The 13,293-nt window shown below is 38.4% G+C and overlaps 1 protein-coding gene across 32 annotated transcripts in view; it reads left to right on the plus strand.

Moving 5' to 3' along the window:
• IL1R1 (interleukin 1 receptor type 1) overlaps positions 1 to 13,293 on the plus strand; it is a 77,928-nt gene that overhangs the window by 41,283 nt on the left and 23,352 nt on the right. For all 32 annotated transcript variants that reach the window (XM_065580911.1, XM_065580915.1, XM_065580913.1 and 29 more), the window contains 5 exons: positions 1,055 to 1,121; positions 4,891 to 5,122; positions 6,082 to 6,271; positions 8,684 to 8,858; positions 12,904 to 12,969. In XM_065580911.1, the coding sequence (XP_065436983.1) occupies positions 1,061 to 1,121; positions 4,891 to 5,122; positions 6,082 to 6,271; positions 8,684 to 8,858; positions 12,904 to 12,969 (724 nt within the window). In that variant the 5' untranslated portion in view covers positions 1,055 to 1,060. The remainder of the gene's footprint in view (positions 1 to 1,054; positions 1,122 to 4,890; positions 5,123 to 6,081; positions 6,272 to 8,683; positions 8,859 to 12,903; positions 12,970 to 13,293) is intronic.

A 13,293-nucleotide genomic window follows, 5' to 3' on the forward strand; every position in this document is an offset into this window, starting at 1 on the left:
TATACACACTAATGCATGCGCAAACTGGGGTATTCATCTTCTCCAGCATTTAACTGGACAATGCATGTTAAGAGTAGCTAATTCTTCCCAATGCTCTGTAGAACTTTATATATGAGCTGTTTGAAGTTTTAATTGACAACGTGTTTAATATATTCTAAGTATGTCAGGAGCTCTGCTTTTTCATATATGCATCCTTTGCTACTTGTTTATTTCTTTTAACTACCCTGTAAAATACCCCCATACGCTGTATAGCAAAATTACATAATTTTAAAATCAGCTTCCATATAAGGATTGCATAACTAATTACAAGACTGGCAATAACCAGAAAGCTTTGAAGATTGCCGATGAGACTGGACATGCAAAAAAGGCGTTGCTAATAGAAACCTGCAACACTGAACAGTGAACGTCTACCTATCTTTCCTTTGGAAATCCAGACATGCAAAGTTACACAACCAGAACCCAGACAAGATTAGTCCTTAAAATAACTTGTCTGCCACTTCCTGACTAGATAGTCCTGAGTACTTAATGAGGTGCAAACGTAGCAACCAGCTCCTTCATCTCAGATTTGCACTGGAGTTATCCTCCAACAGAAAATTATAGACTTGTCCACACTTAACAGTTCTGCCACTTGAACTACACTGGCATAGTTAAAAGACCAAAAAAGCCCTACGGTAGAAGCAGTTATACTCTTATAAAAAGGAACTGAAATAAGGTATCCTGGTATAAGACCGCTTTATACCAGTATAACTGTGTCTACACTTGGGCTTTCACTAGTATAACGGTCAGATAAATCGCACCCCTTAGTGATAGAGGTACGTGGGTAAAACATGTAAACCACCCCTGTGTGTGGACCAGTTAATGCTATGATTTAAAGCTTTCAGAGGAAGATGCTAGGTCAGCACACTCACTTCTCCTCCCCAAAGGGATGAATACTCTTAGTGCCTTTGCATTTATTCTAGGATCAGTGAGTACAGTGGGTATAGTACAGAATAAAATTTACGGTGCACTTTGAACACTTTTAGCATGTTAATGAAATATCTTGTTTTCTCTGCAGCAAAACATGATATCTTCATTGTGGTTCATTTGCTGTATAATTCCTTTTGTTTCTTCATTCAATGCTGGTAAGTCAAACTTGTTTATTAATAATTGAATTATTTCTAAAATGAGTTATTTTCAGTATATACATGAGTTAAGTAATAGCACAACAGAGAAGGCTGTCTTGCACTCTGCCATGCCAGAGGTGTGGGTGTATTGATTGGTTGCCCTTTCTAGGGTGTCATTGTACCAGAGATGATGATGACTGCATGATGTGTGGCCTGACAGACTTGTAAATGTATCAAAATGTAAACTGTACAAATATAGAGGGAAACTTTAAAAATAGGTATCTTAATCTTTCTTAAAAGTACTTAGTTCTAGAATTAAAATGGCCTTTTTATAACAGCATTGTTTACGATCTAGCGTCTGCATACCTGAGGTGTGTAATATCTCAGCACACCAGTGGTAAATATCATCCATATAGGTGATAGTGCAGTGATTCTCAAACTTTTGTACTGGTGATCCCTTTCACATAGCAAGCCTCTGAGTGTGACGCGCCTTATAAATTAAAAACACTTTTTAATATATTTAACACCATTATAAATGCTGGATGCAAAGCGGGGTCTAGGGTGGGGGCTGACAGCTCATGACCCCCTATGTAATAACCTTGCGACCCCCCCATGTAATAACCTCACCACCCCCTGAGGGGTACCGACCCCCAGTTTGAGAACCCCTGTGATAGTGCTTTTGAGCTTACTCAGAATGTCCTGGACAGTGATAGCTGCGCACCTATTAGCGGGCAATTTCTGGCTCCAGTCATAGGTAGAATCTTGCTTTTTGGGTTTAGGATTGCAGGGTTGAAGCCTGAATTTCTAATCTTATCCCCATATTCACTTGGAAGTCACAACTCTCCTTAACTTCTGTCACAGTGAAGAATGTCTTTCATTTGCCATGGAGTTGTAAGGACTCTATAGGATAGAAATTCTGTTTAGCATCTCTCTGTAACAGAGTGGAGCATGAACTGTGTTACTGAAGAGAGTTTTCTTTGTCTGTTTATAGCATCTATAATATCCCAGTGAGTAGAACTGTTATGCTTAGTGAATAGCAAGGCTCATCTATCTTTCTGAGAGATTATATGACTTTGTTCATAGTCTCCGCCAATAACATTCTCGTGCTTATGAATTCAAATGTATTTATCCAAAACACTCAAAAATTCCAGAAGGCGATAATATGCGAAGTCAAGTACGCACAGTATCTCAGTAAAATAAGTGGGGGAAAAAAAGTATACTTTTATTACTGAAAAACAAACTGTTTTTGCAAACAATTAACTGAAATTCAGAATTGGCAGTGAGGATATAAGTCAGTGGCTTTACTAACTATTTCTTCTGTCTATGACATTCTAAATTCATGATAGTATAAGGCAGTGACAAGATCTTACTTTTTGTGTCTTTATTGCTAAGGTGGTTACATGTTGTACAAGGTGCCCTAATGACGAGTGTTCTGGTTCTAGGCCAGAAGCGGCCAAACTTACTGACCCTCCTAGCCGCGTTCGAGAGCCGGGGCGCACCTGCTGGGGCTCGGGGCTTCAGCCCCACTCCTGCTGAAGCCCCAAGCCTTGGCAGGCATGCCTCAAGGGGCAGAAACCCCGAGACTCCCCCTCCCCGCTGGGTAGAAGTCCCTGCCTCACCACTCTGCTGTAAGGCAGAGGTCACAAGGTCCCCATCCCCTGTCTGGTAGGTGGAGAATGGAGTCAGGGGTGCATGGTGGGGCGGGGCGCTCTGTGAGCTACACTTTAACGGGTAGCCGCATATGGCTTGTGAGCCACAGTTTGACCACCCCTTCTCTAGGTATTTCAGGAAAGCTATAGATAAATAACTTACAAAAGATCTTTTCAATCCTAAGTAAACTGTAACGTATTTAAGGTTCAAGTGCATTTCCCTGTTGGTAGGGCCCTACCAAATTCACGGTCCATTTTGGTCAATTTCACAGTCATAGGATTTTAAAAATAATAAATTTCATGATTTCAGCTATTTAAATCTGAAATTTCACAGTGTTGTAATTGTAGGGTCCTGACCCCCAAAAGGAGTTGTGTGTGGGGGTGAGGGTTGCAAGGTTATTGTAGAGGGAGTTGCAGTACTGCTACCCTTACATCTGTGCTGCTGCTGGTGGCGGCGCTGCCTTCAGAGCTAAGCAACTGGAAGCCTTAGAGGGCATAATGTTAGTCTGGTCCTGAAATTGTGTATGTAACTCCCAGTTTACTTGTGTACTGACTTAAAATTCTTTAGATTTAAGTCCCTTAATAGAAATTAGGATTGCAAAGAGCAATGACATTCCTCTCCCCTCTTATCAAGAGCAGTCTTGAACAGATCCAAATTGATTTGTACTCCATTGAAAACTAGCAATTATATTTTAAATTATTTGGCAAATGGCATAGACGGGGTGGGGGTGGGAGAGAAAGGAGGACTAAACTGGTAAGTGGAAAATTTTTAATTTTAAGGTTCTGTGCAGTAAAATATGGATGTGGGTTTCCTCTTTAAAAATTCAACTCTGGATTTGTATAGGATTCAGTATATCATGGATTTAGAAGCTTTTCAGTAAGGCTCCATTTTTATCAAGTATTTTGGACACTCAGTGTTACAAAAGTAAGACAAATTGTGAAATCGGTTCTGTGGCCAACTGACCTGCTCTGTTTATATGGCTGTGGTTAAACTGACCTCTTAAAAACGTTAGGTATGCAGATCTCTGTCATTAGGTATGCAGATCTGTGTTGTTCTATCTTCCGTTGAGGTCTGAATGCTTGCAGTCCCTATCTTTTTGTTTATGGACTTCTTGCAAGTGTACATGCCTTGCCTTAACTTGTTACACAGTCATAATTCGTGAAGTCCTGCTTATGCTTAGCATGTCATATAGTGTAATGCTCAAACGTCTGCCATATTAAATGAAAATCTGGAAGTATGGGGGAGACATGGCAACTTGCAGGATTGGTCACGGGATATATGCTAAAACCGAAGACTACTTGGTCTGAACTGTTGACTTGCTACTGACCTCATCTGGTCATGTTACATGCTGCAGATTCAGATCTTTATCAAGTTTCTTGCCTATCATGTTCTCCAGTGCCAGAAACCACCTCTGAAATGCCCTCTCCAGCCTGGATTTGGTCCACCAGGTCAGAATTGAGTCACATTGTTCAGAGCACTGTGGGGGAAACTTGCACTGCTCCTAGCCTGTACTGCACTTATTGTGACAATTTTTACATTGCCAATCTAGTATCTTGTATGAGTACTAAAATTCACTGCTTGTCTTTAAATAGAAAGAACAGGAAAATTACATCCTGAAGATCATGAAGTTCAATGGGGGGAGGGATAGCTCAGTGGTTTGAGCATTGGCCTGCTAAACCCAGGGTTGTGAGTTCAATCCTTGAGGGGGCCACTTGGGGATCTGGGGCAAAATCAGTACTTGGTCCTGCTAGTGAAGGCAGGGGGCTGGACTCGATGACCTTTCAAGGTCCCTTCCAGTTCTAGGAGATAGGATATCTCCATTAATTAATTAATTAATTAATTTATATATATACTGCTCTTTATATTGAGGCTCCTGGAGTTAAATATAGCTCTTGTATGACCACCTATTTTAAAGGGTATTGTGTGACTTAAAGCTTATGAAAGTTTTGAAGTCCTCAAATGGAAGATGCTAAACAAATGCAAACTATAATATAAATTGTTATTGAACAATAACTCATCAGTCTTGTATCTTTGTAACTGAATAATTTAAGTTACCTCTGCCAGTAAAATTAAGGAAAAATTAACAAAAAAAGCAAACAATTTTGATAATTTCTAATTATTATGATTTTTTTTTCAGAACAAAGCAAGCTGTCTAGTCACTACGTACTTGTAGGAGAGCCTATTGCTATCAGTTGTCAAATAGCTAAAATTCAACCACTTCACTCTGACTACAATCTGACTTGGTATAGAAATGGTAGTGATACACCAATAACTACAGAGACACATTCCAGAATCCATCAGCAAGATGACTTGCTTTGGTTTATTCCTGCAACTTTAGAAGATTCAGGACTTTATGAATGTAACATAAGGTAAGGGCCTGTATTTTTAGAAATGTTTTTACATGCAAAATTGTTCTACAAAAGGGAAAAATGATGACACATGAAGTACAAAAATGGATTTTTGGTGTTAATCTAGTGTGTAAAGACTTTTCTTTTACATATTTGTATGGAAACAGCTAGACAGCTTTTCAGCTCTGTTTTTGATACTATACTAATATATCTGAGTTTCTTCCATGCTAGTAGAACTTGGCTTAAAATTATACTTTATGCTTGTATAATGGTTTTTCATCGAAGTGCTTTAGAACTATTAACTAATTGAATTTTTTTGGAAGTGTAAATTTGTAAGTATGCTTTTTAACTCTGTTGGAGTTAATGAGTCACTTCATATTTAATTTTATAGTCCTGTTTCTGACAGACAGTAAAACAGTTTTACTTTCTTGGTTTGATTCAGTTAATCTGGAGACTGAGAAATGTGGGGGTGAGGTGAATTTAGCCCAGTCACAGTCCCGTTTTAAAAATAATACTTATCTATGGTCGCTTTACATGTCTCGCTAAACACTATTTTAAAGTATGGGTTTAAGAGTAAAAGAAATACAACTTACTGAAAATCAAGGCACCATGTTATGCAGACTGCTTTGCCAAATACTTTAGGGTATTTTCAGATTTTTTAAGAGGCCAGATAGATGATGATGATGATGATTGGAATATCTTTCATCCTAAATGAGAGAGCTAGGACTGTAGAAGCAAAGAAGAAAGTAAAGCAATTCTTCTCAGCTTCCTTTGGGATTTAAAAATCCCACTTCTCCTTACTTCATAGGGTGACAGAAGCTCAGTTTTGTTCGTAGGGCTCTGCCTACATTAGGATTTTATATATCGGAAATAAAGCCTAAAATTCATTCTGTACCAGTCAGGGATCCAGAGCCTGATTTGCATTATTGTGGACATGGGAAGTACTAGTAATGGTCCGATTTGTTGTGTTCTCATTACAGGAATTCTAACAGCTCTGACAAAGAATATCTACAGCTAAATGTTTTCAAGAACAATGATGGTTTATGTTTTAATGGAGAAACTATGTATAAACAAAAAGTGTTTATGTCAATTGGTGGAAAGATTACATGTCCTGATCTGGAATATTTTTATGATGAAAATAATACTGCACCTGAAATACAGTGGTATAAGGTACTGTGTATATGTATTTTTACTGTAACATTCCCTATCATATAATTTAATGCTTCTAGTAAGCTAACTGTGCATGGTAATGAGAGAGAAAAAAAGACAAGATTTTTTTTTCTGTGTAATGTGAATAGCTACCTAGCTTTCCAAATCTATTGGAATATTATAGGAAACATAATAAGAATGTGCTTACATTTACATTTACATTTTAAATAAAACAACCCCTCTATTTTTCCAAAGCATATTCTAAAAGATTCTGATCTATACTTAAATCTATACTTAAATTGTAAGATGGTCCATAATATTTCGGCATAAAAAATGTGAGTGTGATTTTGCTATGTTACTTTGATGTGTAATTGGTTAAAAATATTAAGTAGATGAACACATTACACTTTTAATCATTCAATTGGATCACTTTTCTCTTGTAGCTTACAATTCTTAAAAACCTGTTGGACATGCTTTGTCTACTAAAGATTAAATAAATAATCTGGCACTTTTACATTGCTAGTGCAGCTTCAGCTTCAAAGAAAATAAAGCTCATCAAAGCTGTTAAATCTTCTGCTCCAGTAACAGGAAAGTATCTGACATTTTAGGCCACACGGACCTGAAAGGGTGTAGATTCTGGTCCAAAGCAAGCTAAATTATCTAGGGGAACAGCTGGCCTTCTGTGTAAAGGTCAAAACCCAGAAGCCCTGTTAGAGGTGGAACGAATGCTTGTGAGTGTGATGGAGCCTAGGGCCTAGGATGAGCGCAAACTGGCTGACACTCAATCTAGGAAAGATGGAGGTGATGATGATTTCCTGGGGAAAGCATCTAGAGAAGTGGCATCTTCCTGTATAAATGTTGGAGGGAGGGGGAGTAGGGATTCAGCCTCATTGATGATAGGTGGGCATACAGTTTTAGGAGTGCTTTTGTCGTTTTAGACATTAGTGGCCAAACTTTTTTTCATATGCATATTAGCACAATGATTGCGGTGACATACAACTCCGATATAAGTCACCAGTGATCTATGCATTTGTCACCAATAACACACTGTACAAGAGATTTACTCTTGAAAATCAACTAAAAGATACAGCTGTCACAATGCGGTAGTCCACTTATTTGCTGGGGTTGGCGTTAAGGAGCATGTTATATTGGGGCTTCATACACTGCACTGACTTTCTATTCGCTTTTAGATACAATTCAAATTGTTGATCTTCAAAGTTGTAAGTGGTTTTGGGGGGTCTAGTTAATGGAGAAATTGCATCTTTCTGCATGCACTGTGATTAGGTCGGGGGGGATACCTACTCTGCTTTAAAAATTGGGGTTTAAATTAATACTTGTAGAAACGCCTTCTTGCTGCATTCTGTGGGAAATTAAAGTAATCCATCACTTAAAGAATACACAGTATGTTTTAATATCAAGACCAAAATGATGGTTCAGCCATGCAATGTGCCCCTTGACTAATTCTCCCTCTTACCTATTTCCCTAGAGTATCATGGGAAACTGTTCTTGGAAGTTTCATTGGAAAACTTCTAAAACAGTATTTTAATTGGAAGAGAACATAATGAAAAATCTGTTTAGATGCTTGAAAACATAATCGCTTCCAAAATAAAAACAAAAAATAAAATCCATTAATTCAAGGGCCTCGTTATTCACTGCCATGAAGAAGAAATTAGTTCTACTTGTGATCTCTTAGTGTAGGAAGAAAGCACTTAGCTCCTGCAGGATAGTTAAATGCCAATGCCAGTCAGCTAAGAAACAGCACCAATATATGCTGTAAAGGTTAAATATCTGGATAGATGTCCTAACTAGAGCTGGCTAAACATTTTTGGACTAACATTTTTTTGAAAAATGCATGGGTCAACTGAAACATTTCACAAATTTGTGTTGAATTCACTGAATTGTGTCAGCTGGAAAAAAAAGCTGCCTTTTGACTTTTTCAGAATGAAATGTTTTGACTTTTCAATTCAAGATGACTTTTTGAATATGACTCCCATTTTATTTAAAAAAAACCAACAAATCCTATAACAAAACATTTCACTTTTGGTCTTGATAGTGTCTCTTAAAATAGAATGATGTATTGTCAGTGTTTCAGTACCAAAGCTCTGTACATTCATATTAAACTTGACAACTACCTTGCCATATTCAGAGAATATTTGGCAGTACACCTCTACCACGATATAACACGGTAAAGCAGTGCTCTGGAGGGGGGAGAGGGGAGGCTGCACACTCCGGTGGATCAAAGCAAGTTCGATATAACGCGATAAGATTTTTTTGGCTCCTGAGGACAGCGTTATATCGAGGTAGAGGTGTATCTACACCTTGGGCAGGAAGCTGTATTTTACATGGTTGAAATAACTTTTTTTTTGGGCAAATGGTTTAATAATCAATATTTTATTAGTACTCCCAAATAACAGCTATTTTTGCTTTATTTAGGAATGTAAGCCTGGATTACTGCAGGACAACAGATTTCTTTCTTCACTGGGTGATATCTATCTTATGATTAATAATGTAACTATGCATGACAAAGGAAACTACACGTGCAAGACAACATATACTTATATGGGAATACAACATAATGTTTCACGAACCATTTATGTAGACGTTGAAGGTATTATGTTCCTTTTTTTTTTTTTTTAATGTCTTTGGCTCTCCTGTGTTAAAGTTTAGGGTTAATAGAGCTAGTTATTGGCATATCAAATCATGGTTAATCTTTCACCTTCAAAAAGTGCAGCTGGTTTGTAAAATTTAAAGGCATTGAAACTTCTAAGTTATTCTTCCCCAAAATGTTAGAAATAAACTACAATAGAATTTTGTGTTGGAACAATTAGTCTTTCCCCTACTTGTATTTTGGATCAAATTAAGGCTTGCAATCCCCTTGTGGAAAAAGGTTTACCACACGCAATTGAAAAAACCCTAGACTTGAGATCTGTTTCTTTGTGAGGAGAGGGTGAAAGACCATGTGACACTAATTTCTGCTAAGCTATTGATGAAATTTAAACTACCAGAAACCAAACTCTCAATGTTTGGCATAACAGAGCAAATGATATCCAGGGCTTAAAGTGTATGACTTGTTACTCTTGCCAGTACGCTTTCAAAATAATTTTGTTGGTACTGCAGTATTTTATTTTACTGAAGGCCAATGCCACATAATCGTGCATGTGTTTCAGTGTCTCAGTACACAGTTGTGGAAGAGGTGACCTGTGATGATGGTAGTATAGGGAAGTGTCACTTGTTCTTACTGCTGTGTAGGTAGTTGAGGACAAAAGATGATCAATATTCGGCAAGAATAGGCCATTATCTGCATAGTATTTTTACACTTCAAGAGTTCACTTGGGTCCATCAGACTTTTTAGAGGGGAGTATAAAACAGATTAACTGCCCTAGTGAGAGCACACAAGAGTCCTGACTGCAAACAATAAGAGGAAATTGCCTTTGGCAAGATTATCAATCAACAATCAATGAAAAATCAAGAGTGTGTCTATATGCAGAGCTGGAAATAATTTAGGGCATTTTGTCTTTGTAGCTGTGACAGCCTGAATTATTGCAAATTGCTCACCCAAAAAGACACACAAACTGAAAGAATCCATAATCAGACAGTGGAATTCCAGTTTCAAGTTGCACAAAACCTGTATTTCCTGAGCTAGGAACGTTGCTGGGTCAGCAACTACTTCTAGAATCTTGAATGGATTTGGTGGTCAAGAGCACCTTTTTCCTCAGCATCTGGCTAATCATTTTTGTTCTCCTTTTTCAAAGCCAGTCCTTATTTCACTAATCTAATGCCTCTTCGATTTATGGACTAGACTACCACACTGTGGCCTGTTTGGGACCCCACAAGACCCACTTGAAGATTACAGCAGGCACAAAACATGTTTTCCTGCCTGCTTTGATAGTAGTAGGCAAAAGGAACACTCTACCAGTTCAACAGTTCACTTGTTCCCTGTTTGCTTTAGGTGCAATTCAAGGTATTACCTTTGGGTACTTGATATCTGGGTTACTGCCTATCCCTGTGGTTTGCCACAGCATTTGAAGTCAGTTTAGCATTCAACCAAACACCTAGCTTAATCTGGGATACTTCCATTGTAGTATTATTGACTCTAGGATTAGCTCCTTCCCCTGATCCAACAGAACCTGGGTTTTGTTTGACCTTTAGGGCAGAATATTGAGCTTTGTATATTTCTGAGAAGAGACACATTTGTATATAGGTGTATTTACAGGCCTCCAGAGACATGTGGAAGGAAGTATTATACATTTAAAATATAACGTAGAAATCTCAGTGTTTTAGGAGTTACATTTGAGACCTTATCTCTGTCTTGCACTAGGAGCACAAGTGCTTTCTTGTGATGGCTTCCAAACTTTCTGCTTTATATGGGCAGATAAATAGGAAAAGGGACAGAACATTGGCTCAGAAGGACGTGGATGGGAAATACAGCAGCAGAGATGGGGGAGGGACAGGCAAGATGGGTTTAGGACTTTTTTTTAATTTGCAGAGAGAAGGATGTGGCAAGTAGAGCTGGTCAGGGAACAGTTCTCCCAGCTGGCAAAGACTCTTGGGGTTCATAAGTTTTTTGCCTGATTTTTTGATACAGTGAAAATCTCCAATATTTGTGAACCAAAAAACCCTGATTTTTCTTTTGTTTGGGTCAATCAAAACATTTGTTTCAATTTACCTTTTCACTTTAACCTTTTTAGTTTAATTAGCTTAAAATTTGAAACAAAGTAGTTTTGAACTAAAAAAACTGGAAGTGTTCATTTAAAAAATGCATAAACAAAACATTTTGGCAACTTTGAATTTGTTTTTCAAGTCGGGGAATTATAAATGGACCCTGTTTCACAAACAATTTCAGTTTTGATAAATCAGCATCTTTTGACTGATAAACATTTTGTCAAAAAACTTCTGACCAGTTCTAGTGCCTGCCTGCAGGATTCGGGGCTCAGTGTGCCATTCAGAAACATAGTTGCTTGGGAAGCAGATCTGCCCAACATTTAGCTTTTGGCTAGAGGTGTTCTGGCATTCAGGCCCCATCTTGCAGCTTCCCAGTCTTCCTGCTGACCTATTTGGCATTTGACAGGTTCCCAATAGGTAGGGTGACCAGACAGCAAGTGTAAAAAATCAGGACAGGTGGTGGGGGGTAATAGGAGCCTATATAAGAAAAAGACCCAAAAATCGGGACTGTCCCTATAAAATCGGGACATCTGGTCACCCTACCAATAGGTGATAGGAGCAGATTTGACTTGAGAACATCATCTTACCCTGTTAGTCTCTTGCTCACTCTAATTTAGTTCCTCCCCTCTCCCTCTGTGAGGCTGTTGGAGAAAAGGAGGGAATCTCAGCCACTGTGAGCAGCAGCACCAGCTGTTGCTGAGAAGGAGAGCATGGCGCCAAAAGAAGAATTGCTAAGGGAAAAGGAAATTAAGTGTCTGGGTGTCAGAGAGAAAAAAATGATGGATTTTGGAAAACTGATGGTTACTATGGAGGGACTTGTGTAGTGGAATGCCCACAAAGGAGTTTTATGCATTAAAACCAAACACACACACACACACACACACACACTCTCTCTCAGGGTGTGCGTGCGTGTGTGTGTGTGTGAGAGAGAGAGAAGACCATGAAAGCAAATCTGCTGGGAAACTACTCCTTATGGCTTGGGTGATCAGCTTGCTCTTAGGAATCGGCTAGAACCACTAATGGTGGAGAGGGAGAGGGAGAGGTGGCCGGGGCATAAAATAGCTGACTACAACAAAATCACTAGCAGCTACATTAGTCTTTTTGCAATAAAAAGTTAGTTCCAAACCTTGAGCTTCCAGCAAATCTAAAATACTAAAATGGGGAAACTGCCTTAGTATCAGCACTAGCTTTGGTATTATCAGACGTGCTTGTGTGCATCTAAGGGGAAGTCAGGCTTGCTGCCTGACCATCCTGAGATCCGAATTCACTGCTAGTGTCATGGCTGCTGCATATGTGTATGCAATGTTGTAGTGTCAGTCAGCATTTGACACCACAAGAACCATTCTTCCAAAAAAAGGCTGCTTGAGATGAAACTTCCATCTTCAAGATTTTTGATTTGGTGATCTACTTGTTTAGATACTTTCAGAACATTGGTTGGTATTTTATAAGAGCCTAAATAGAATAGAAATAGATTTTACCTGCGGTGAGAGGACAGCTATTACTTGCTGAAGACTGACCGTGATTGATAAAGCATACAAAACAATACAATTCCTGATTACTACACACTGGAAGCTCCAGTCCAGACATTATTCTACTAGATAAAACATACATGAAAAGATTTGTGGTGAACATTCAAGATGTCAGTGAAATATCCTCTCCCTCCCCCTTTTTCCCACTGCTCTTATGAGTATCATGAGAATTTTTTTGGTATTAGGCTTCCTATAGATTTATTTCTATAAATCTGAAATTGTTTGCATATTTACAGATAAGGTGAATCTTATGCTTAGTTTGATCTTAGAGTGAAATCCTTTAACCAAATAAAGAAAATCTATTACAGATATTGGAAAGTTTGAAATGACCTTTATGTGCATTAATATTGAGTACTTGGTAACATCGTTGTCAACTACCCGTAAAACAAGTAGTGTAGCAGTTGTAGTAGCAGGGGTAATGACCACTGGTTGTTAAACTTTTTTTTAAATTTTTTTTATTAGAGGGCCCAAAGAAGACACCACCAAAGTTTATTTATCCGAAAAACCATTCGATTGAAGTAGAACTTGGTAAGTAATTGCCTTCTAACAAATCACTAATCATAGAATTATAAGTCTGGAAGGGACCTCGATAGGTCAACTAGTCCCGGTGCTGAGGCAGGACTAAGTATTATCTAGATCATTCCCTGACAGACATTTGTCTAACCTGTTCTTAAAAATCTTCAGTGATGGAGATTCCACAACCTCTCTAGGTAACTTGTTCCAGTGCTTAACTACCTTTACAGTTAGGAAGTTTGTCCTAATGCCTATCCTAAATCTCCCTTGCAATTGAAGGTCTTTACTACTTGTCTTGTCCATAGTGGGTAAGGAGAACAATTTATCATCCTCCTGTTT

The sequence above is a fragment of the Chrysemys picta genome, chromosome 1 (genome assembly GCF_011386835.1).
Source record: "Chrysemys picta bellii isolate R12L10 chromosome 1, ASM1138683v2, whole genome shotgun sequence".
Taxonomy (NCBI): Eukaryota; Metazoa; Chordata; order Testudines; family Emydidae; genus Chrysemys; species Chrysemys picta.